The following is a 26,332-nucleotide window of genomic DNA, read 5'->3' on the forward strand; positions in this document are numbered from 1 at the left end:
CAGCACATAAGCAAAATAACAAAGAAAGCACAGCAGCGCTTTTAATTCCTTAGGAATTTATTAAGATTCAGCACAACTTCACAAACTTTGATAGATATGTGGTGGACCATATATTGACTGGTTGTATCACGGCATAGAATGGAAATACCAATGGCAATGTGTGGAAAAGCTTCCAGAAAGTAACAGTCATAGCCCACTCTATCATGGGTAAAGCCCTCCACACCACTGAGTACAGTTACACACTATCATAGGTAAAGCCCTCCACACCACTGAGTACAGTTACACTCTGTCATGGGTAAAGCCCCCCACACCACTGAGTACAGTTACACTCTATCATAGGTAAAGCCCTCCAAACCACTGAGTACAGTTACACTCTATCATGACTAAAGCCCTCCACACCACTGAGTACAGTTACACTCTACCATGGGTAAAGCCCTCCACACCACTGTGTACATTTACACTGTCATAGGTAAAGCCAGCCACACAATTGAGTACAGTTACACTCTATCATGGGTAAAGCCCCCACACCATTGAGTACAGTTACACTCTATCATGGGTAAAGCCCTCCACACCACTTAGTACAGTTACACTCTATCATGGGTAAAGCCCTCCATGCCACTGACTACAGATACACTCTATCATGGGTAAAGCCCTCCACACCACTTAGTACAGATAGACTCTATCATGGGTAAAGCCCTCCATGCCACTGACTACAGATAGACTCTATCATGGGTAAAGCCCTCCACACCACTGAGTACAGTTACACCATCATGGGTAAAGCCCTCCACACCACTGAGTACAGTTACACTCTATCATGGGTAAATCAATCAACACCACTCAGTACAGTTACACTGTCATAGGTAAAGCCCTCCACACCACTGAGTAAAGTTACACACTATCATGGGTAAAGCCCTCCACACCACTGAGTAAAGTTACACTCCATCATGGGTAACCCCCCCCCTCATACCACTGAGTATGTTTACAGTCTATTATGGGTAAATCCAATGCCACTGAGTACAGTTACACTCTATCATGGGTAAAGCCCTCCACACCACTGTGTAGAGTTACACTATATCGTTGGTAAAGCCCTCCACACCACTGAGTACAGTTACACTATCATAGGTAAAGCCCTCCACACCACTGAGTACAGTTACACTCTATCAAGGGTAAAGCCCCCCACACCACTGAGTACAGTTACACTCTGTCATGGGTAAAGCCCTCCACACCACTGAGTACAGTTACACTATCATAGGTAAAGCCCTCCACACCACTGAGTACAGTTACACTCTATCATGGGTAAAGCCCCCACACCATTGAGTACAGTTACACTCTATCAAGGGTAAAGCCCTCCACACCACTGAGTACAGTTACACTCTATCATGACTAAAGCCCTCCACACCACTGAGTACAGTTACACTCTGTCATGGGTAAAGCCCCCACACCACTGGGTACGGTTACACTATCATAGGTAAAGCCCTCCAAACCACTGAGTACAGTTACACTCTATCATGGGTAAAGCCCCCACACCATTGAGTACAGTTACACTCTATCATGGGTAAATCAATCAACACCACTCAGTACAGTTACACTGTCATAGGTAAAGCCCTCCAAACCACTGAGTACAGTTACACTCTATCATGGGTAAAGCCCTCCATGCCACTGACTACAGATACACTCTATCATGGGTAAAGCCCTCCATGCCACTGACTACAGATACACTCTATCATGGGTAAACCCCTCCACACCTCTGAGTACAGTTACACTCTATCATGGGAAAGCCCTCCACACCACTGAGTACAGTTACACTCTATCATGGGTAAAGCCCTCCACACCACTGAGTACAGTTACACTCTATCATGGGTAAAGCCCTCCACACCACTGTGTAGAGTTACACTATATCGTTGGTAAAGCCCTCCACACCACTGAGTACAGTTACACACTATCATGGGTAAAGCCCTCCACACCACTGTGTAGAGTTACACTATATCGTTGGTAAAGCCCTCCACACCACTGAGTACAGTTACACTCCATCATGGGTAAAGCCCTCCACACCACTGTGTAGAGTTACACTATATCGTTGGTAAAGCCCTCCACACCACTGAGTACAGTTACACTATCATGGGTAAAGCCCTCTCACACCACTGAGTACAGTTACACTATCATGGGGAAAGCCCTCCGCACCACTGAGTACAGTTAATCACTAACATGGGTAAAGCCCTCCACTCCACTGAGTACAGTTACACTCTATCATCGGTAAAGCCCTCCACACCACTGAGTACAGTTACACACTAACATTTGTAAACCCCTCCACACCACTGAGTACAGTTACACTCTGTCATAAGGAAAGCCCTCCACACCACTGAGTACAGTTACACACTATCATGGGTAAAGCTCTCCACACCACTGAGTACAGTTACACTCTATCATGGGTAAAGCCCTCCACACCACTGAGTACAGTTACACACTATCATGGGTAAAGCTCTCCACACCACTGAGTACAGTTACACTCTATCATGGGTAAAGCCCTCCACAACACTGAGTACAGTTACACTATCATCGGTAAAGCCCTCCACACCATTGAGTAGTTACAGTCTATCGTGGGTAAAACCCACCACACCACAGAGTACAGTTACACTCTGTCATAAGGAAAGCCCTCCACACCACTGAGTACAGTTACACTCCATCATGGGTAAAGCCCTCCACACCGCTGACTACAGTTACACTCCATCATGGGTAAATCAATCCACACCACTGAGTACAGTTACACTCTATCATGGGTAAAGCCCCCCACACCACTGAGTACAGTTACACACTATCATGGGGAAAGCCCTCCACACCACTGAGTACAGTAAGACTATCATAGTTAAAGCCCTCCACACCACTTAGTACAGTTACACTCTATCATGGGTAAAGCCCTCCACACCACTGAGTACAGTTACACTCGATCATGGGTAACCCCCCCCCCCCATACCACTGAGTATGTTTACAGTCTATTATGGGTAAATCCAACGCCACTGAGTACAGTTACACACTATCATAGGTAAAGCCCTCCACACCACTGAGTACAGTTCCACTCTATCATGGGTAAAGCCCTCCACACCACTGGGTACAGTTACACTCTATCATGGGTAAAGCCCTCCACACCACTGAGTACAGTTCCACTCTATCATGGGTAAAGCCCTCCACACCACTGAGTACAGTTACACACTAACATTTGTAAACCCCTCCACACCACTGAGTACAGTAAGACTATCATAGTTAAAGCCCTCCACACCACTGAGTACAGTTACACTCTACCATGGGTAAAGCCCTCCACACCACTGAGTACAGTTACACTATCATGGGTAAAGCCCTCCACACCACTGATGACAGTTACACTCTGTCATGGGTAAAGCCCTCCACACCACTGAGTACAGTTACACTATCATGGGTAAAGCCCTCCACACCACTGATGACAGTTACACTCTGTCATGGGTAAAGCCCTCCACACCACTGAGTACAGTTACACACTATCATAGGTAAAGCCCTCCACACCACTGAGTACAGTTCCACTCTATCATGGGTAAAGCCCTCCACACCACTGAGTACAGTTACACTCTGTCATGGGTAAAGCCCTCCACACCACTGAGTACAGTTACACACTATCATGGGGAAAGCCCTCCACACCACTGAGTACAGTTACACACTAACATTTGTAAACCCCTCCACACCACTGAGTACAGTAAGACTATCATAGTTAAAGCCCTCCACACCACTGAGTACAGTTACACTCTACCATGGGTAAAGCCCTCCACACCACTGTGTAGAGTTACACTATCATGGGTAAAGCCCTCCACACCACTGATGACAGTTACACTCTGTCATGGGTAAAGCCCTCCACACCACTGAGTACAGTTACACACTATCATGGGGAAAGCCCTCCACACCACTGAGTACAGTTACACTCTATCATGGGTAAAGCCCCCCACACCACTGAGTAGTTACAGTCTATCGTGGGTAAAACCCACCACACCACAGAGTACAGTTACACTCTGTCATAGGGAAAGCCCTCCACACCACTGAGTACAGTTACACACTATCATGGGTAAAGCCAGCCAGACCACTGAGTACAGTTACACTATCATAGTTAAAGCCCTCCACACCACTGAGTAAAGTTACACTCTATCATGGGTAAAGCCCTCCACACCTCTGAGTAAAGTTACACGGAGCACAGTCGCGGGAAAACAGCATCCATCATCAAAGAACCACAAAACCCAGACCATGCTCTCGTCTTGCTGCTTTCATCAGGAAGACGGTAGAATTGCCTTCGGACTCACCACCAAGTTCAGGAGCAGTTATCACCCCTCAACAAACAGGTTCTTGAAGCAGTGGTGATAACTTCACCTGCCAGATCACTGAACTTTTTCACAACCTCTGAACTTACTTTCAAGGAGTCTTCATCTCATGTTCTCAATAGTTACTGTTTATTTATTATTATTTCAATTTTCCTTTTGTATTTGCACAGTTTGTTGTCCATTGCACACTGGTTGTTCATCTGTCCTGTTGGGTATGGTCTTCCATTGGTTTTTCTGTGTTTCTTAGAACTTACTAGTATGCCCACAAGGAAATAAATCTCAGGGCTTCAGATGGGTACATACAGTGTATATACTTCGATAATAAATTTACTTTCAACTTTACCTACTTCAAGATCAGTCTCTTTCTTGCCTCATAGCCTTCTAATTTTTCCAATAATCCATGTGCCTATTCAAGTTTTTTTAATGTCCCTAATATAGCTGCCACCACCATTGACAGCATGTTCCACGCACCACAACTCTCTGTTTAAAAAACCTATCTCGGACACCACCCCCCATACTTTCCTCCAAACATCTTAAAATTATACACCTGCATACTTATTTTCGCCTGGGAGGGGCGAGTCTGTACGCTGGGTCTGTGTCTTTTGATATCTTGTATATTTCTATCGTCAATTATTGCTTACATTTACTGTGAAGTGTTATTTTGCAGCAGCAGTGCAGTGCAAGACAAAATTTAAAAGCTTCAAAAATAAACGAATGAAGGGCAAGGGGAATATCGAGGTGGGCTGAGTGGAAGCAGGTGCCGGGCATGTGATGGACGGGGAAACGTGGGGTTGCAAGCTCCTCTCTCGAGACGCTTGGAAAATAAAATAGCTTTCGGGTTTTTGCCTTTCAGTGGGAGTGGCAGAAAGGCATGTGGAAAGTTTACAGCGGCAGCGCGGTGAAGCCTACCTGTCTGCTTGTCCCGCTTTGGAAAGGATTTGAAAAATAACCGCCACCCAACCGCCGCCCCGTGCCCAGCCACGGGCGGTGGATTCCCGGTGCGCGTGCCTCTGAGCGCGGCCACGCTCCGAGGACCGTCCGGCCCCTCGCTTTACATTAAATTATGATTTTATTTGGCGATCAAGAGGGGAATGGAAATTCCTTTCAAAGGGTTTCTCTATTCTGCATTCGTGCAGCCAAAACAATTTACGAGCAATAAAATACCTCCGAATACAGGAGACCGAACTATCAATTAAACGCCAAGTTATTCGAACAAATTGTATACATAGGATGCTTTAAAAATTACTTAGGGAAAAGTATTGGCCGACAGTTGGTATGGTTAACACTTCATTGTGTGTTAATTGTCTGATCAATATTTCTGTCGACCCACCCTGGATGCAGCGGAACTACTGCCATTGATTCCTGACGAAGGGTCTCGGCCCGAAACGTTGACTGTTCGTTTCCACGGATTCTGCCTGACCTGCGGAGTTCCTCCAACGTGTTGCTTTGACCTCTGCAGCGTACTTTGTGCCTGCCATTGTTTCACACGATGCCTACATTTTCAAAGGGAACGTCAGTCACTCTCATTGTCTATTCTCGTTAGTTCGCAGCAGACCCCTCTTCCAGTTTGTCAGAAATTGGATGTCCTTATGATTAACCCTTGGTACACTCTTCCTTTCCCTTTAACTCTCCTTTTTCTCTGGCAACCATAATGCGCCTCGCTGCCATGAGGAACATGTCATTAAGGGTTAATTGTTTCTGATTATGCTACAAAGTATTTACAGCTGCATTAAATTGAAACTGCTGGGAACTGCGCACACAACTTTTGAGCACGGATCACCAGTGCACTCCTTTAAAAATTATTTTGGTCAATTTCATAAATACAAGTAATTCTGCAGAAGCTGGAAATCTTGAGCAAACGCACACAAGATGCTGGAGAAACTCAGCAAGTCAGGCAGCATCTATGATGAGTCTCATCTCAAAACTTCAACTTTTATTCCCCTCCATAGATACTGCCTGACTTGCGGAGTTCCTAAAGCTCTCGGTTTGTGTTGATCAATTTTATGTTTTTGGACACCCTCTGATTAACAATTCATATTTATACAGCACATATTATGCATATGAAATTGAATTTCCCCTCTATAAGGTATGTCTGGGGTTTTGGGGAGGTAACAATTAAAATCTTGTGACTTCAATTCTCCATTATATTGGGTCCTGTCTTAGACAACAGATAATCTTCTAACTAAACCTGCATGCACCTCTCTCCAACACTCTACACAACATCAACAACTGTATTGGTGCTGCAGCTTTCACTGGGACAGATCCTCATCAATTGTATCACCTTTCCTACTTCTGCATTGGCCTCAAGTTCACTTGGACTATTCCTGACATTTGTCTCTTTTTCTGAATTTATCCCCTGCTACCTACTATGAACACACTAACTTGTACAGTTACATCCTCCTCCCACTGTCTCCTGTAAGGAGGGCATCCTTTTGCATAGTTTCTTATCTCCGCAACCTCACATCTTGTTTAAGGTGAGCGTTTCCATTTTAGGCTTTTTCCTTTTTCAGGAAACATGGCTTCCCCTCTTTGTAATGTATTGTATCCTCACTCACTTTTTCTGGTACATCTCCTCTCCTCTAGTCACCCTTGCCCTCTCCCTCAAGACACGAGAGAGAGAGTTCCCCTGTTCTTCACCTCTAGATCCCCATCCAACTTATCATTCTTTGCCGGCTATGATGGGATCCCACCAACAATCACATCTTCCCCTCTATCCCAAACCCCCTCCACCCAGATCTTTCTGCTTTTCACAGATCACTCTCTATGAATTTCTGGCACTCTTCCTTGCAACTGTTTCAGGAAGTCCTCTTCCCTCAGCACCAAGGACATGAAGAGCCTTCCAGGTAAGGCAAAGATTCATGTGGACCTCCTCCAACCTCATCTATTATATTTGGTATTCTCAGTGTGGTCTCCTAAAGAGTGAATCCAGACTGTAGAGTGAACGCCCAGTTTATGGAGTACCTGCATCTATCTGTAACAGCTATCTTAAGCCTTTAGTTGCATGTCACTTCAGCTCTGCTTCCCAACCTCACATCTTGCCCACTGTTAAGGAGAGGCCAAAAGAAAACTGGAAGAACCACACCTCATAGTCCACTTCAGCAACCTACAGACCAATGTATATGAATGTTGAACTTTCCTATTCTAAGTAACACACCATGTTCTCTTCCCATTGTTTGATCCACTTCCCTTTGTTCATCTTCCATACTTCCTTCTGCCTCTGCCCATCACCCACACACTTATCCACTTGGTGTCTTCTCACTTAATCTACCTTATCTAATCCCTTCCTCATTTGGTTACAATCATCACACTCGAGACTGTGAATCTAACTTTCATTCTCTAAACTCTTCCTTCCCTTTACTCCACCAGACATCTCACCCCTCCTCCCCAGTTCTTTATGCTAGCAATCTCCCTTATATATTCTCAGTCCTGATACAGTCTCAACCCGAAATGTCATCTATCCCTTTGCTTTTACAGATGCTGCTTCACCCATTGAGTTTGATTTCAAGACTAATGAAATCTTCAGCAACAGCAGCTCATCTTCATACTTGAAATTCACATGTTCAGGTATTCAGCATTGCAGTTCTCAATCTCAGACTTCCATCAGTTTTTTCTTCTCTTATTTTAGATCTTAGCCACCACTTCCCAGATATTACTTTTTTTATTCAATGATCTCCATCACTTTTGTTAACTAACTCTCCCATTACTTTTGTCATTCACCCTCTCTTGCCTACACCGTATCAAAAACCTCCCCTTTGTCTTCCCTGCCTCTCCCCAAGCTTATTCAACATTTATTTTTGTATCTAACATTATCCAATTCATTGACTTGAAATACAGATGTTACATGATCAGAATATTTTTAAACTTTTTCTGTTTTATCTTTAATAATCAAAACCAATAGCACATTGCCCAGAACTTCTACTGCACCATATAATATATGCTTGAATACCCTTTTGGCTTTGACCCTGTACTGAAAATCTCTGCCTTTAGGTCCTAGGTTATGCTGCCCAGTAATTCTTTCTTGAAGGCTGGCTCAAGAGCTAGCAACAGCGGGTCTAATTTTCAATTTTGTAATGATGAGAGAAAAAAATAGCAGGATTTATTTTAATTTCCAAACATGGCCTTCCTGACTTTGGCAAGGACCTCATGCATGTTTGCTCGAACCCAATTTACAGACAACGTGTACTGAATTTAAGCAATGATGAAAAATGTTGAAACTGCAATGTTCCAGATTTTTTTTGTTGTGATTACGATAGATCCAGTTTCCCCATTAACAATCAATTCCATGGCAAATCATAAATCTAAAACAGAATAATGCTTCATTCACTTTATTAACTAAAGAGAGAACACCTCATAATTTTCATGGTTTAATAAGTTTCACATACATGACAAGGTGTATGTGGATATATTTAAAATACACTCTCAAAACATAGTTACTTACTAAACAGAATGTATCCATTTTGGCTCCTGAATGAGATTCTGTGCCTTCTACCATATCACCCTTCACATTCAGTGGAATAACTGTAATTTCCAACACCTCCAATGCCATGACACCTGGCATCTTCTCCACTGTCAGTATCACAAGTGGATCATTCTGTCCAGCTTCTCTTCACCAAAGCCCCCCCCCCCCCTCCCCGTGACATAACTGCAGCAGATTTAACACCTGTCCTGATCTTTTAACAAGGCATCCAGGTGAAGCAACAATTTACTTCAGTTTCTTAATTTACTGTTTTTGGTGCTCACTATACACAGGAGAAACCAAACATTGATTCTGCTTTGCAGAACACATTTACTCAATCCAGAATGATAATCCCAAGCTCCCTGTTGATTATCACTAAATCACTATGCCATTCTCATTCCTGACCTTTTACATTCTAATCCTCCGATAAAGTCTCATCAGCTGAAATTGTTAACACTTGCTTTTTTTTCTCTCTCTCTACAGATGTTGCCTATCTAAGCATTTCATCATTTTGGTTTTATTTCAGATCTGGCTTCCTTCTGTTCCAATGAAGCTCAACATCATTTAGGAAATAACACCATCTTTTTTTCCACTACACAAATAAAAACCTTTCGGACTCTAATCATAGTAACAGCCTTTTTCTAGCTTCCATAAAACATTTCCAACATTCCAATTATATTTCTTACCTCTAAGTAATTTCAGATTTCACTGGTTTCTTCTTACCTAAGCTTTTTCCAGCCATTGCTCCTATTCATTAGCCTTTGCACATCTCAGCCAGATCATGAGACATAGGATCAGAATTAGACCATATGATCCATTGAGTCTACTCTGCCATTTCATCTTGGCTGATTTATTTTCCCTCTCAATCCCATTCTCCTGCTTTCTTTAACACCCTTATTAATCAAGAACATATTTAACCACTACTTTAAATATACCCAATGACTTGACCTCCACAACCATCTGTGGTAATAAATGCCACCCTTTGGCTAAAGAAATACCTCCTCATCTTTGTTCTGAAGGGACATCCTTTTATTCTGAAGCTATGCCCCCTGGTCCCAGACTTCCCTATTATTGGAAACATTCCTCTCAACGTTCACTCTAAGTTTTTCAATATTCAATAGCTTTCAATGAGGTCTCCCATCGTTCTTCTGAATCCCAGCGAGTACAGGCCCTGAGCCATCAAATGTTCTTCATATATTAACATTCCCATTTCTAGGGTCATTTCATAAACCTCCTCTGGATCCTCTTCAATGACAGCACATCCTTTCTTAGTTAAACCTGGGGCTCAAAACTGCTCATAATACTTCAACTGCCTTATAAAGCCTTAGTATTGCATCCTTGCTTTTATTCTAGTTCTCAGGAAACAAATGCTAACAATGCATTTACCTTCCTTACCACCACCACTTTTAACAGTCAACCTCTCCTACCTTATATATATGGATGCTCGTCCTTTTTGTGCAACTAAAAATTAAATTTACTTCCATCATTCACTGTCCTCACAAAAACATCAGAGGTTTCCCTCTCCACAGATACTGCACAACCTGATGGCTGCTTCCAGTATTTAACATGTCTATTGCAGTACAGATATTCTAAATCAATTTCACCCAATGTCTTATACAACTAAGTCATCGTAATTTAAAATTCTATTTCCTCAACCATTGCTCTCAGCTTGCAAGATTCTCTTAAATAGTCTTTATGTACGAGTGAAACTTTCTAAACCATGAAAATAACATGGACTTCTACAAATAAATGAGAATGTGTCAGCACTTATTTTGTGCATTATGTGTAAAATAAATACATATAAATAACATTAGAAACTAATATATTCTAAATCTTCTGGAGAATTTTAAGCTGTTATGCTAAAACCCCTTATTCTTCCAGTTTAAGATGGTGCTACTGAAGGCATGAAACAGCTTACTGTTATTTTGAGAGCAAAAATTTGACAAAAATCTTTACTAGTAACACTTTAAGTAAATTGTGGTAAACTATCACCACAAACAATTAAGAGACGAGCAGAGGCAAAACAAATTTGAGATGAGCTGCACTGTTGCGCTGTGAAAATTGACACAGATGGAGTTGGAGTGAGTGATTTGGAGTGAAGTTGAAGCAGAGGAGTTTCGATGCCTGTCCAACTAACCCGGGTATTTGGTTGAAACATTCTCAAGTGCCAAGCTGATTTGGAGAGGTCAAGAACAGCTTCTTTGGCAGCGAAATCTTGGCCTGGAATGTTTTGTCGCAGTGGAGCCCAGGATCTAATGCAAGATACGATCTGCTGTTTGGACAATTTAAATGCCAGCCCAGGTAGACTGGAAGGGCAGAGTGTCATGTACCTAGCTGACTTTGCTCGCTCTCCCATGATGTTCACTCCTCTCTCTACACCCAGCTGCTGTGCTTCATGTCTGTGAACGTCTTGGTGATTTGGCCTGCTAATGTGATGAACTGATACTGAGGTTTTGGGCCTACTCTGAGCTGCTCCAGGGATTTGGATCCAAAGACTCAATTTGTTGTTGTTCACTTTTTTTGTTTGCAGGATTTGTGTTTTATTTTCCCCTCTTTCTCTGTGCATTGGGGGCTGGTCTCTTTTTAAAAGAAAACTGGGTTCTTTCACGTTTCTTGCCTTATAGCTGCCTGTAAGCAGACAGATAAAGGTTGTATACGTAATGTACATTGAATCTCAACTACTTTGCACTTTGAAAACATAAGCATATTTGTTTTTTTGTTGGTTCTGATAACATGCAATAACAACTTAGCTTTCTATGTTAATTTAAATAGTCAAAATTTGTCCCTTTAAAACCCCAGTGCAATTGAACCCACTTGCAGTAATGTGTTTGCACAGGTTCTGACAATTGCATTGAGTTATTTCATCAAGCTCCTGAACCACCTCACTCACCTCAAATCTGAATTGATTCCACAACCTATGGACTCACTTTCAAGGACTCTACATTTCATATTCTCAGTATTGTTTATTTAGTTATTTATTTTTGATTTGCACAATTTGTCTTCTTTTGCACGCTGGTTGTTTGTCACTCTTAATGTATAGTTTTTTTTGTAAATTCTATTGTAATTCTTCATTTTCCTGTTTGATAATAATTCACTTCCAACTGAAAAAATATTGTTCTTTTGCTGTACAAAAATTTGTACTAGTACAATTGAAAATTGGAATGATGATGCGAACTGAAACTATCAAATAAGCAGATCAAGGTCAAACCTGTAGTACTTAATTTCAGGGAATCAAATCCTGCTACTAATTCAAGTTAATATTTTTTTCTTGTTATTTTTAATTTTTTGAAGCCAGCCTGTCCAAGGTGATTAATGAAAAAATATTAAGTTCCTTTCTGAACTGAACATTATCACTGCATCTAGTATTTTCAATCTGAAGAATTAAAAAATGCAATACACTAACAAAATCAAGTTTAAATAATATATGCTGCCAATGGTCAAAGGAAGCATTTTGTATATTTTATAAATCATGTAAAAATTGGTATCACAATTTAAACCTTTTAATGTTTACATATAACAGAATCAAACAAACAATTTCACTGACAGAAATACAGAAATGTCACACAGGAAATGGGTATTCAGCTGATGAGGATGAAGTTTTCTTTAGGACATTAAGCAGTATACAGTTAAAAATACAGGAAGTAGACCTCATTGTTCATTACAGAGAATTTGATTTATTTGACCTGGTTTGTCAGTGCTACAAGTATGAATGGCAAAGACTGAAAAATTACTCCAACAATTTATCCTCACAACTTAAAATCAATTGAATAAGTACAAAAAGAAAATCTTTACATTAAGTATATACAGCTCTGATAAATAGACTAATACTGCTTAGTCATCTCTTTTTTTCCTGCAATTGTTCACCAGTGCATTGAATAGTGGAAACCAACAAGAAAAAGTAAAACATATATTAACAAAAGCTTCAATTAAAAAATTAAATCAAAGTGTGCCTTCTGAAGGACAGACGATTCTTCTTGCGCAGTTTTTTATCAGTTATAATGTAACTGGCTTCATTCCAGGAAAATCCTCATTTTCCGATTTCCATGTCGGCACTTATCTTGCTCCAGTAGTCTCGACCGGTTATACACCCTCATATTACTAGTACATCATGAATCACAGCCCAACACCTGTCGCACTGTCCACTGGCATATGAAACACTGACATCCTGACCTTAACTTTCCAAGATGAATATTTTTCATAGCTTTCTATGTATAGGCGTCTAGTGCTGACATGGATTTTCAATCATACCAGTCCTTGAATATGGCTGATAGAATCATAGGCCCCTTCCAAAAAAAATGTTAAATCAAGAGCTTCTTGATAAGAAATATAAAGCTTTGAGGAGGTAAAGTAGCGGCCCTGGACTCCACAAACAGACCAGCTGTGCAGAGAGAAATATTGAGAGATTTTTTTTGAGTAAAAACTATATCTTCATTAGTTGAGGAGTAGGCAACAGAAGAGCCTTCTAACTTTCAGCACTTTGCTCCAGCACAAGCACATACCCAGCCCTAGAATGCACTGTGGTTACTGACACTTGAAAACAGACCTCTTTGGGTCAAAATGGTCAATGTTAGAAAGATACGAATCAAGTTGCATAAAATGCTGTCATTCTAATGCTTCTTAGTTGAGGAAACTTTCTTCTTTCTTGCTGCCAGCATTTCATAGAAAGGGTCTCTGCTGATTGCCGCCCTGCAAGTTAAACAAAAGTAGTTTAAACAGCACACCATAAGACTTGGAATACAAATGTAGCACCTAAACCATAAATAATTCAATCCTCTGGCTTAATTGTTCAACAACTGCAGTCAAGATTTATTAAACAGTGATAGAAAAGAATAAAATACAACAGAGCAAGGGCATGATGGCCATTGGTCTACCGTGTTACAAGAACTATCCAGGAAGAGTGATCTCAATGACCTTGTACTCAAAAGAAAAATTTAGGGGGATGTACAAGGGTTAATTTACATAAGGATTTTTTTCTTCTTTGCCCATTTGCTTAGTTCTGCTTAGAGCCATAGAAATCCAGCAAAACTGATTGTTGAGGAAGGGGCTCAGCCCAAAATGTCAACTAGCAAGAAGAAACATACGGTGGCAGTGTACAGGCCCCTAATTAGGAATCACATAGTAGGAGAGAGTATAAAGGCAGAAATAAATCAGGGTTTGTCAGAATAGTACAGTGATAATTATGGTCTTTCCTGGCTGCTCTTCCTCAGGCATGGACTGTTTTCTCTTGTCAACCAATTTATGTAAATATATCAGAGTAAATTCTCCATTCTACTGGAACTTGTATTGCAGTACATTGGAGGCACCCGAATCCATTTTTCTAGAAACTAATGGGATTTTTCACAACTATTTTTAATATTTCTTGGCTGTCTCTTCATTGGCATTCAACTGGTATGGTGGGTATTTGCACTGGCATCATAAACATCATAAAGAGGGTCTTCCAAGATCCTTCCCTAAAGGCATCAATGCCTATTGAAAGTACCAGGCATTGCAGACCTAAAAAATGAAGGAATTCTGGAAGCTAACAGGGAACATGGCATTGACTTTCAGAAAAATCCTCCCATGATTAATGATGATCTGAAGATTTAGTGAGTGGAAATTCTTTCTATTCGTGAAGGGATTAAGCACTCATGGAAACATGATAGCAACTTTCTCCTTGGGAATGCTATGCTACCAAAACCAATTCATGGAGATGCTAACTGCTCCTCACCACTATACATGTATATAAAATCATTCCTCTATCATTCTGGAATCTAGATGATCTTTTGAAAGTTTATTAAAAAGCAAGTTCAGCTTTATTCAGTAGCCAGGAAGTTACTTTAAATTATTAAATGAAGAATGCAGTGTGTTTTTCCTCATTTTCCTGCCACACAGTTACATCTTGGAGCTTTGGGCTTCAATGTTAGCCAGAAGAGGTAGAAATAGTTATTATACAATACAGGAAACCATTACTTAGAAATTCGACACTGGAAAAACACGAAATACTGATGTGGATCGTGACAGATGTGGGGTTCAATTTTACCACTGTCTTACATAATTATATCCAGTGAAACTTACTTTGAACTCATCAGGAAGATGTTCCAGGTTTATTTATGATGAAGGCACAACTTCATTTACATGAAGATGAGGAACATTTGATATCACAGAATTAAAAATACTATACAATCCTATTTTCATGTACCCGCACCTCCAATTCCTCAAGCCTAATAATATTATTATATTATTAATATAATTATGTATTGCATATCATATCTATAGCTTAAATTATGAATAATTATTTACTCACTTTATACATTTTATCCATTCATCTTTCTCCTCCGGGGTTGGTGCAGATATCCTGTAAACTGTATGACTTCCTTCTACCACTCGCCCATCTGCCTCAGTCTTGCAGGCCTTAATAAACTGGTCTTTGTTATCTGGAATGTAGAGCTCAAAGCAATTCTGAAATTAAAAAAAAAATAAGAACTGTAAGCTATTTCTAAGAGAACTAACAAATCTGCTGGTAAAGGATCACGTTGTTAAGCAATTTAAAAATTATTCTTTTATTTTCTGTTCATCAAGTATACTTTAATTTATATCATGCAACTATACTTCAAGCCCATAGTCATAATAAATGCTTGAAAAGATAACAGATCTAATCTTTACCCTCTACTATTTCATGCTATACATTCACACCATTCTTTGAGAAAGAACTTTCTTCTGCTTTTTCGGCAGTCCTGAAGGGTTTCAGCCCGAAACATTGACTGTACTCTTTTCGTACCTGGCCTGCTGAGTTCCTCCAGCAGTTCGTGTGTTGCTCGGATTTCCAGTATCTGCAGATTTTCTCGTTTCTGGTTTTTCTTTTGAATTTATTGATTATCTTATGTTGAAGACCTCTAGAATGTTTCTCCCATAAATGGAAACTATATCAAAATCTTTCCCAGTTTTAAAGTTTTGTGTAACCCCTTTTGCTTCTTTTCTCAAGAGAAGAGTCACACAAGTCTAGCATCCATTCTATCTACAACCTCAAAGTAGGCTCAGCTCAGCTCAGACTCCCCACTTTTCACTTTCATTCCTCTAGAAACGATCAAATCCTGAGGCTTGATGCGTATTCCTTGTGACCTTGCATAAAAGTTAGTGATCCCTTTGCTTCTACACATAATCTTGACATGCAACTTCAAAGTAATATGTGATCTATAAAAAAATCACTATATCCATGACAAACCACATTATCCAACAAATTGCTTATTCTGCAAAAGGTTACTGATATTCTGCAAAAGGTAACTGGTTAAAATCCTCTTAAGTACTGATTATCCTCTCATCAATTTGGTATTCTCTGAAAAGTTAGAAGCTGTGTTAGAAGATTTCAAAGTCTAAATTTCCAATGCAGGCTGTAATACAGACTGCAATGTAAATTGTGAACAGCAATGATCTTGTTGAATAACATTATTCACCCTCTTCCCCTGTAAATAGGTACCCATTAGTTCCACTTTCTGCTTTCTCTCCAGGCCAGATAGCAAACAATTGTGCTGCTTGTTCCTTGCTCCATATTTATTATTCCATTATTCTATTATTAAAGGTATATTATTCAGCTATTCTATTATTAAAGGTTTCCACACCATTGGCAACAAATTCTACCTCAACATCATTTAAAGTTTAAGGTTTCTTCCCAATAATATGTCATGTTTTACTTGAATTGCAGATCCTCTGAACATTTTATTCTGATTCTCTTCTGTTGCGAACTGAAATATCACAAAATACTTGGCAGGAATACCTAAACAATCACTGAAATTTACTGAATTAAAATGTCAGAAACATTTGAAGAGACACTATTTTTGAAAGTGATATAATTTCTGATTAACTTACTGGTTTTTTTGAGTCCTCTACTTCTCGAATGCTGAGGTTTTCAAGTGGAATGATTCCTCTGGGTTCTTTATCCTGTGAAAGTACTATTCTTTTAAGGCAAAGTTTATGAATACACAATTTCCATATATAACTAATATGACAATTTTTGATGGTGGGGGTGGAATTTGCAACATTTGTTAACTTCCAAACATGAAAATAAGGACAGTGAACAATTTGATACTTTTGTAAACCAAAGGGCAATTCAAAATACATGAGGTTGGACTGGTGTGGCATTTGTCCTTAGGTTTGGCAAGAAGTTGAGGGGGAGGTAACCACCTAAACCATTGATTGTAAGACATCCAATGCAGTGTGGTGTGTATTTAAGAACAAATGAGAGATAAAAATAGATTTTGCTCAAAAGGTGGGCAAATTTTATAAACCCTTATATTTCCACAAGACAATTCTCATGTCAACATCACATTAAAACTTGCAAAAGCTTTCAGGCGACATCAATAGTACACACTTCCTTAATATTAACTACTCAATGACTATAATATATGAGAAATTATTAACTGTATCTATCTAAACTAAGTTTTAAACAAATGCCATCAGTTACTGAAAATGGTACAAAAATTAATATAATAATTAGCATAATATAAATATCAATGCTTGCCTTATTTTCAACATATCTTTATCAATACATGATCCATAAGTATATTGGATTAATTAAGTGCAAGAATATGACCTTCTTTATATGCGGTCCAAATATGCGTTCCATTTCCTTTATATTAGCCAACTTGGAGTTTGTGGACTGAATCAGATACACCATAGCAAAGCATTCTGGCTAGATTCCTCCTCATATTATTCAAATTTCAATGCTTATAATAATATGGATAACAATCAGTCACCAATGTCTACAAAGAATGTAAAACTCAGAAAAAGCTAAGAACTTACAGAGCATGACAATAAAGTCATTAGAATAAATTTCTAAGGCAGTGTACAATGCACTGACATTAAAATACACTGTGTTTAGTACCAATGATTAGGATTGTTTTTTAAAGGAACAAATCGATCATGTGAAACCAGACAGTTACTTTACCCCTGATTTTGCAAAGTCTGGATTTTTAAATTGTTTGCCCAAGATAATGATCAGAATTAACCTGACAGAGTCCATTTTGTTTTACAATTTGCAGAACAGGGTTCAAATGCTAACCTGGTAGCCAAAAGCAAGTTAGTAGCCCAAGCAGTGAAACTACTTGATTTTTTCTTCCCAGATCAAAACAAAAGGAAGAGAATTCCAAGTCAGAGGAGTCCTAGATATGACTCCTAGGAAGGAGTCAGAGTAATTAAGAAGTCTTATTTTCTTCACAGAGCCAGAAGTCGGAGTGCTCCAGTAGCAAGGGTGTTGCAAACCTTTCTAGTGTTTGTAACAATTCAGGAAATCCTTTGGCATTGAAAGAGTGCAGTTACAGACATGAGGCTGAGTTGTAATCTCTCTGTAAGGTGAATAACCAAAGGCTGATTTGACATTGCTCCACTAGGTGAGAGGGATGTAGTTTGCTCTTCACTGCACAATCCCACATCTCTTTGCCAATTCATTTCAGGGCAGAGCTCATACAAATACATATACAAGGAGGGTTTTATATATACCAAGGACTTTTAACCAGAGGCACTTAAGTAATTAGGTTTAATATTCCACTCAGCCATGATCAAAGATGACCTGCCCCAGGTTTCACCTTGCCTTTGGTGCTGGTTCCAATGGTTTTAAAAATGATTGGCCTTCTATGTGTTCTCACTCCAAATTCTTCTGAGTAGAAACATCTCAACATCTACTCTGTCATTCCTCCTATGAAACACCCCCCTTCCAAATTCAAAAGAACACAGGTTTACATTTTTTTTTTGCTGCTCATAATAGGTTAACACCCTCATTTCAGTGATTAGTCTAGTGAATAACTTTAAGACTTCCTTAAATGCCAGTACATCTTTTCGTTATAAAGGTGACCAGAACAATATTTCATTTGCAGCATCACCACATCACCAACTAATTGTAATAACTCTTGTTATATTTTTAAAATCCACCAATCAACAAGAAAAGCCAACCTGGGTTGGTAATAATTAGCTGCACCTGCCTGCTACCTTGCTTTGACTTATGCTCAAGAACATCTTCCACCAAACATCTAACCCATACCAGCTAAGGCCAATATTTCCAACTCAACTCCACTGTGAAGGCACAACGCTCTTGCATCATAATCACTGAAAACTCCCTGGTGCCATTAAGTACTGACCATCTCCTGTGCAATGGTGCAGGGATTCCACCCACCAATGGTCATGGTTAACATCCACCTCATCACTGTCAAGTGTAACAATATTAAAAGGCATTTGGTAAGCAATAACAGCTGACTAGAAAAAAAAAATTAGCTGCAACCCAAATCAGAATATGCACCTTCAGGAAAGAAAAGAATAATTGCTAATTCTTTATTGACATCATCAGCATCATAAACTTCTCTGCACTAAATTTAAATTTAGGTAACTAAGTTCTGGTTCCGATTAGAGTAATTTCTGTTTCATTTCATGTAGAATTGCCAAATGCAAACCATCCATAAAAGTAGTCCAATTAAAGTTGGTGATGGATACAAAATAAATACAAAATACAAAACCAATTTGCATTGGCATTCCCTCTTCTGTTTATTCATTAATTGAGATTCAAGCCATGCCACCCAACAGTCCCCCCGATTTAATACTAGCCTATCACAGGACAATATACAATGCCCAATTAACCTACCAACCAGTACATCTTTGTATTGTGGAGGAAATCAGAGCACCTGGAGGAAACCCATGTGGTCACAACGAGAATGTAAAAGATCTTTACAGGCAGATGTAGGAATTGAACTCAAACCGTTGGTACTGTAAAGCATTGTGTCAACAACTTGCAACTGTGCCGCCCTTCTTCAGACCTTGTTTCCTTTTCCACCCAGTCCCTCCCAATTTCTCACTTCAATTCCCTCCCCCACCCACCTAACCTCATATGATTTCACCTATCACAAAATAGCCTGGACTCCTTCCACTCCCCCATCTTCTTATTCTGGCTTCTTTTCCATTCCTTTCCAGTCCTAATGAAGGACTTCAGTTTGAAATGTCAACTCTTTATTCCAAGTCTCTATTTAAATCAGGAATTTGTTAGGGCAAGGTTATGGTTGTAAATGTGTACTTGGAGGCATAATGCAGGTCTTCCCTGCATCCAAATATGCTGGAACGGATGGAACAGACTCAATGAACCAAATTACCTAATTATGCTCATGTGTCTCATGGTCTTACATTGCCCACGTTTTATACTCACCTTAAAGCTTCAGTGAATATTGCCTAAACTAACATGAATCAATACTTTCTGGGAAGAGAATACCAAGAAACAGTAAAAAAGCTTTTTCAACTATTATGATGTGGTAGTTGCTTCACATTTCAGTTGACCTCAGTGAGATTTGGAGGTGATTCAAAACCTTGTGTTAGATTACATTTTCATGGTTAATATCTGTACAAGCATCAAACTAAACTTGATTGAACCATACAAGGCAATACCCAAATATTCAGCCATTCCTTAAGAAAATAAAAACAGAATATAATTTCAAGTAAGGAATAAGTAAAATTCTGAAAACTTAATACCCTAACTTACCGTTGTGTATTCAAAGTAATACAAGCAGTTGTCAGTCAGAATGAACCAACGGCGTTTCCACGTTTTCACTCTTCCACCTGTAGTTTGACAAATGTGTGTTTGGAAGGAAGAAAATAAAAGAGAAAATGCAAAAGGTTCACAAGTATCTCATTAAGCCTGAGGCACAGCAGAGCCTTTGATTGTGTCCGTCTCCATAAAGTTTAGGCAGTGTTATCATTTGTCCAGTCACAACATTCTCTGTGCAATTTTGCCATTAACTCCAATTCAAAATAAAATCTAATTTTCTGTGCCTGGGAGCTATGAATTTAAGTGTGCTATTAGCTGATCAAATAATGAAGAATATTGTGGAAGATCTGGAGACACACACACAACAGGGCAATGCATTGGGAAGGTAGCATAGAATAAAAGTAGTACATTTTACACACAAATACAACACCACATGCCACTGATAGGATGCACATCATACTGTACGTCAAGGCTTCTTCTACAATACTGCTATCAGAATGAGATGAACAATATCTGTATAAGGAAAGGCAAGACATGAATTATGAACTGCTTAGAATGGATTAAAGAATCAAAATGTGATTAGTGACAACAAAAAATGATGATTGCAGAGCATATCAAAGTGAGAGATCAGGTTTGCACCTTAAAATATTAGGAGAAAGTATATTTTATTTATGTTACCATGATCAAATTAGCTTGAAGATGATTTAGGGCAAGGTGTACCTAGAATTGAATGCTTTATTAATCACATTCCCCAAAACCCATAATTGCCAATTTCCTATTTGAATATGATTAATAGGGAATAGTTAGACTGCAGGATTTAATTTTCTTTAAAGACTAAATAAATAAGAGAAAAAAAAACTAACAAGAGAGGAAGTCATTTCATGTTTGCAACTAATAGGGAATGAACACCAGCTCATCAGCAACAATTAATCAATTACCTCATTAGCACTCAGCTGATACCTTAGTTGAGTACATAACATATGATGTCATACACTCAAGATAATTTATATACCTAGATCTGAGAGTAGGTGAAAAGGTCAGCACAACATCATGGGCCAAAGGGCCTGTACTCCACTGTAATATTCTATCTTCTATTAGAGATGTGCTGATATCCATGACGGTAATCTGTTGCACCTTCTACAGCTGGATAACTTCAAAGGGGTGGTCTTGAAGCAGTACATAAGCACAGGACTACTGAGTCAGAGTAATAATTAAAACAAAATTAACTGTCTTTAAAACACCTACTGAAATTATGAAAGTCATACAATTGGCCTTGATGTGAATATGATACAGATAAACCAGCTTCAAGTTGATATTGAGATGGTTTAGTCAATTTCCTGCAAGGCACATTACAGTATAAAATTGTATACACTCTTCACTCCAATCAATATTCTGAAAGAAAACCATTTAAGATTGAGAAACTTATATCAAGTAAACTCAAAATGAATCATTAATTAATAAGTCATTAAATTATATATTCATTTAAAGATAATGTTAATTGAATTCAGGTGAAATAATTTCAAAAAAAGATATGCATTTTATCAAGGACTAGACCAAAATCAATACTGCAGTGTAAAATTTACTGTACAACCACCAGGGTCATAGGCTTAAACAGGATCATTGCAACTTCTAATGCAACAAGTCATCTCCTGAAATAATCAAAGGGGTTAAGAGCTCTAGTCAGCCTCCCAAACAAAACCCCCATTGTGCAATCCAACAAAGAGTATTGGTCTATTCCAAGCATAAAAGCATGTAAAGCAGATAGATGTTTAAAAATAATTTGTTTATCAGAGCTCCTGTCTTGAAATTGCTCAAAGGAAATTCCTACTTTTAAACAGCACTGTACATGGTGACTAGCGCTACCATCTGGACAACAAGTTGAATAACAGGGAAGCAACAAGCTGAGATTTTCTCTTCCACTAAAGGGCTGATTTGTTTTTGGAGCATTAAAACCCAAAAGCAGCAGTGATTTCTTGATACACAAATGTTTCTTACAGTGGATGCATAGCTCTTTTGGAAAGGTGTTCGAAGACTTGTTCGCCACTAAATAATGAAGAGTTTTTTTTTAAACTGCTTTCTTTGAGTGGAAAAAAGAGCAATCTTTGGCACACTTCTCAAATCTATTATAATATTGGTTTTATTCTGCCTACCCACTATCCTGTTTGAAATAAACCCTACACAGAAAAATTGAATGACATATGGAATAGCTGTTACACCAGTGCATTGTGTACAAAATAGCACAATGTGGATCTGGTCTGATATTCTGCACAATGATTTTTTAATTGCAATCAGGTCATCTATATAAAACAGTCAGTGACAAAGGGGGAAGGAAGGACAAGCCAACATTCCATTCCTGACTAAGGTATATTATTAATTGAAGCCTAAAAATAACAGTGTCAAAGAGAGTAAAAATATATCTCATGTAGAAGTCTGAAGATCCAAATTTTAACATCAGAATTCCAGTTTTTGTTTAAACTTTGATTAATATTGCAATGGTGTACACAACACTGCAACTGTCATTTCTATACCAAGCATTTTTTTAAAGAGTTAATTTCTAAAGAAGTAGGCAGCTATATTTTCCTATATCTCTCCACAAATGTTTCTGCTATATACATGCCTAAGGTGGTCTCTGCCACAAAGGGAATAGAATGGATATCTGCTTGAAGACCATAAATTGTGCTTCCAGCTAGACCCCAGGAGGCCTGATGCACATAGCCCATATGTGGAATGGGACCAGGCAGAATGCATAGCTGAAACTGGCAACTCAAACTCCACAACACATGTTCATGCTCCAATTGAAATTTAAAAGTCACTCAAAAAAACTGAATGTCAATCGCCTGTGTAGGTAGCATTGCTATTGCAAAAAGTGTGTCAAAATAACTGATATTAAATTAGATTTTATTCTTTATTCTAAAATGTGAATACTTAGTTAACACTGTAGTTAGAAAACATGAAGCAGTCAAGAATGCTGCCAAAATAAAACACAGAACTGCTTGCTTAAAGGTCATCAGAAATACTGTTTCTCATAACTTTGTATTTACATAGTGTTACTGAAATACATCACGGTGTTGTATAGAAATCACAAATATTACACAGTCATCAGTTCATTTCAGTGAATAATGGAGACACATGAGATTGATGTCAATGGGATAAGGAGCAAAATAAAAAGAACAGTCTGCTGGAGAAAATCAGCAGGCCAGGCAGCATCTCTGAAAGCAGAGAGATGGTTGCTGTTTTGAGTTAAAACCCCACATCAGGACTGCGTATAGAGGGAAAATAGACCGTATAAAGAGGTAGAGGAAATTGTGAGGCAAGAGCAGACAAGTGATAGATTGAACTGAGTGAGGAGGGGGACTGATGGGCAGATACAGCCAGCTTGGGGGGGGGGGGGGGTTGGCAAGTGTGGGGGTAATACATGGAGTCAACAAAGAACTATAGATTCTGGTGTCTAATAAGTAAGGTGACAAGAGGAATCAGGTAGGGAAGGGGTGACGGGCAGATGGAATGACTGGGGAGGAAATAGAATTCTGTGTTTGTTAAGTATGTGGTTGACAGGCAGATGGAATCAGGGGACATGAAAGCAAATGGGTGGGGAAAGAGTTGGAAGGGAGTGATTGAGGGAAGATGATTGGTTTGGGAGAGACCAAAAAACACAGTAAGTATGGATATTTATCCTGGTATGTTCCTTTAGAACAGAGATGAGGATGAATTTCTTTTGCCAGAGGGTGGTGAATCTGTGGAATTCACTGCCACAGATGGCAGTGGAGGCCACATCACTGGAAATGTTTAAAGTGGAATTTGATATGTTCGTGATTAGTAAGGGTGCCAAAGGTTATGAGGAGAAGCCAGGAGAATGGGGTTGAGATGGATAATAAATCAGGCATGATGAAATGGCAGGGCAGGCTTGATGGACCAAATAGTCCGATTCTGCTCCTATGTCTTTATGATCTAAATACTTCTCTGCAATACTCAAATTTTCATCAGTGATTTTGCAGAAGAGAAAATATGGAATCTGAGCAGTAACTTGTGAATATATACATAGGTGTTTATAACTATTGCACTTTTGTAACATATTAAACTGTTTTGTTTCTCTCTGCACCTTGTGATGCATTGGGCAGCAACCTTGCCATTTTTATTTTAGCATTGGTCTGTTTTTTATGAGGCCGAATTGTTAGCTCGACGTTCAACCCAGCATGCAAGGAGCCAGCTGGATTCAAACCCGAGACCACCCGTCTTGAAGTCTGGTGTGGATGCCACTACACCACTGTCTGGCTATATCAAACTGTGCAAGATTTTAAAAGGTAATGGGAAAAATATTTCAAATTTGCTAGTGAATGAGTATTTAATAATGTCTACAATGGCACTGAGTATTGCATGCACAATATTTTACAAAATTAAATGTAACACATCCATGGTCTAGGAAATGGAACTAAATCAAATTAATTGTAATTCATTTGTTGGCATGGCATTGTAGGAATCCAGAGGCATGAGACTGATTTCCAGGGCAGTTAACAGCCATGCCTACTGCATAAGATCATTCAGAAAAAGGTATATTTATTAATGATGTCATTACTGGGCCACTCCAGTGACGTGGCTCAAGAGCTTCTACAGCAGGAATGAAAAATATGTATCAACTATCAAAGAAAATTACTGCAATTTTTAAATCCGAAATTAGAACTAAAAAACAGGATTTTCTTATCATTTGGAATAATTACTATCAAAACAGATAAATCAGAAACTGTTAGGGAACATGTTTCACATTATGAAGTTACTTCATTGTAACTGAATATAATATAAAGCATTCAGTAATGTTGATCAATAAACTGGGGGGAAAAATCAAGAACAAAAGAAAATTATTAATGAGGTCTTCTTCTACATAATTAAAAATCATGCAGTTAAATTCAAAACAAGACCAAATTACATTTTAATTTTTAATTCCGTGTTTTCAAATGCAACTTAATCATACAACATGGAGATTGTTTAATTCAATGGGCCTTTGCCTGCTTTTTGCAGGAGCCAGGCAATTAGTCCCATTCCTCTGCTTTTACCACATACACTCAGTGGGCACTTTATTAGGTACACCTGCACACCTAGTCGTTAATGTGATTATCTAATCAGCCAATCACATGGCAGCAACTCAATGCATAAAAACATGCTGATGTGGTCAAGAGGTTTGGTTGTTGTTCAGACCAAACATCAGAATAGGGAGGAAATGTGATCTAAGTGACTTTGACCATGAAATTATTGTTGGTACCAGATGGGATGGTTTGAATATCTCAGAAACTGCTGATCTCATGGGATTGTTGCACATAACAGTCTCTAGAGTTTACAGAGTGGTGCAAGAAACAGAAAATATATCCAGTGAGCAGCAATTCTGTGGGTGAAAACACTTTGTTAATGAGACAGATCAGAAGAGACTGGCCAGACTGGCCTGACAGGAAGGCAACAGTACCTCACATAACCATCCGTAACAAGAATGGCGCGTAGAAGAGCATCTCTGAATGCACAACATATTGAACCTTGAAGAGGATGGGCGACAACAGCAGAAGAGCACACTGCGTTCCAATCCTGTACCTAATAAAGTTGTTACTGAGTGCATGTGCTTCATAAACCTTTGCTGCTTTTGGGATGTGGCTGGACTGGAGGGAGTAGGGTGGGATGTGGACTAATTGCCTTTATCTATTAGCACTGTTAAGGTGATGGCATACTTTCCCTTTGACCTGCTGCAATCCTTTGGGTGAAAGTGATTTGGTAATGGTGTTAGGTATGGAACTTCAGGATATTAACCTAGTGACATTGAAATTATGACAATACATGCCCATCAGAATGGTATATGGATCAAATTATGAAGATGATAACATTAACTACCTGAACAACTGAAATTATAGAAAAATAACCAATTTTGAAGAAATGACACAATGAGTTCTGGCAACTAAATAATTTAAAAATTATCTACAGCTAACAAAATTTGAAAACATGAAAAAATATTTCTTCAAAGTTACTTTTAACTCACTGGAAACTTTCGTTTGTCCTAATTTTTACATTATT

The 26,332-nt window shown here is 39.0% G+C and overlaps 1 protein-coding gene across 3 annotated transcripts in view; it reads right to left on the reverse strand.

The window, feature by feature from the left end:
• Positions 1–12,274: 12,274 nt before the first annotated feature.
• Positions 12,275–26,332, reverse strand: part of cyth1b (cytohesin 1b) — a 227,293-nt gene continuing 213,235 nt past the window's right edge. For 2 of the 3 annotated variants that reach the window (XM_059948430.1, XM_059948429.1), the window contains exons 10-13: positions 20,279–20,357; positions 16,633–16,704; positions 15,074–15,228; positions 12,275–13,476 (exon numbers count right to left, since the gene is read on the reverse strand). In XM_059948430.1, coding sequence (XP_059804413.1) covers positions 13,398–13,476; positions 15,074–15,228; positions 16,633–16,704; positions 20,279–20,357 — 385 coding nt within the window. In that variant the 3' untranslated portion in view covers positions 12,275–13,397. The remainder of the gene's footprint in view (positions 13,477–15,073; positions 15,229–16,632; positions 16,705–20,278; positions 20,358–26,332) is intronic. The other variant, XM_059948428.1, reaches the window with a different exon arrangement.

Source organism: Hypanus sabinus, chromosome 23 (genome assembly GCF_030144855.1).
Source record: "Hypanus sabinus isolate sHypSab1 chromosome 23, sHypSab1.hap1, whole genome shotgun sequence".
In the NCBI taxonomy this organism is placed as follows: domain Eukaryota; kingdom Metazoa; phylum Chordata; class Chondrichthyes; order Myliobatiformes; family Dasyatidae; genus Hypanus; species Hypanus sabinus.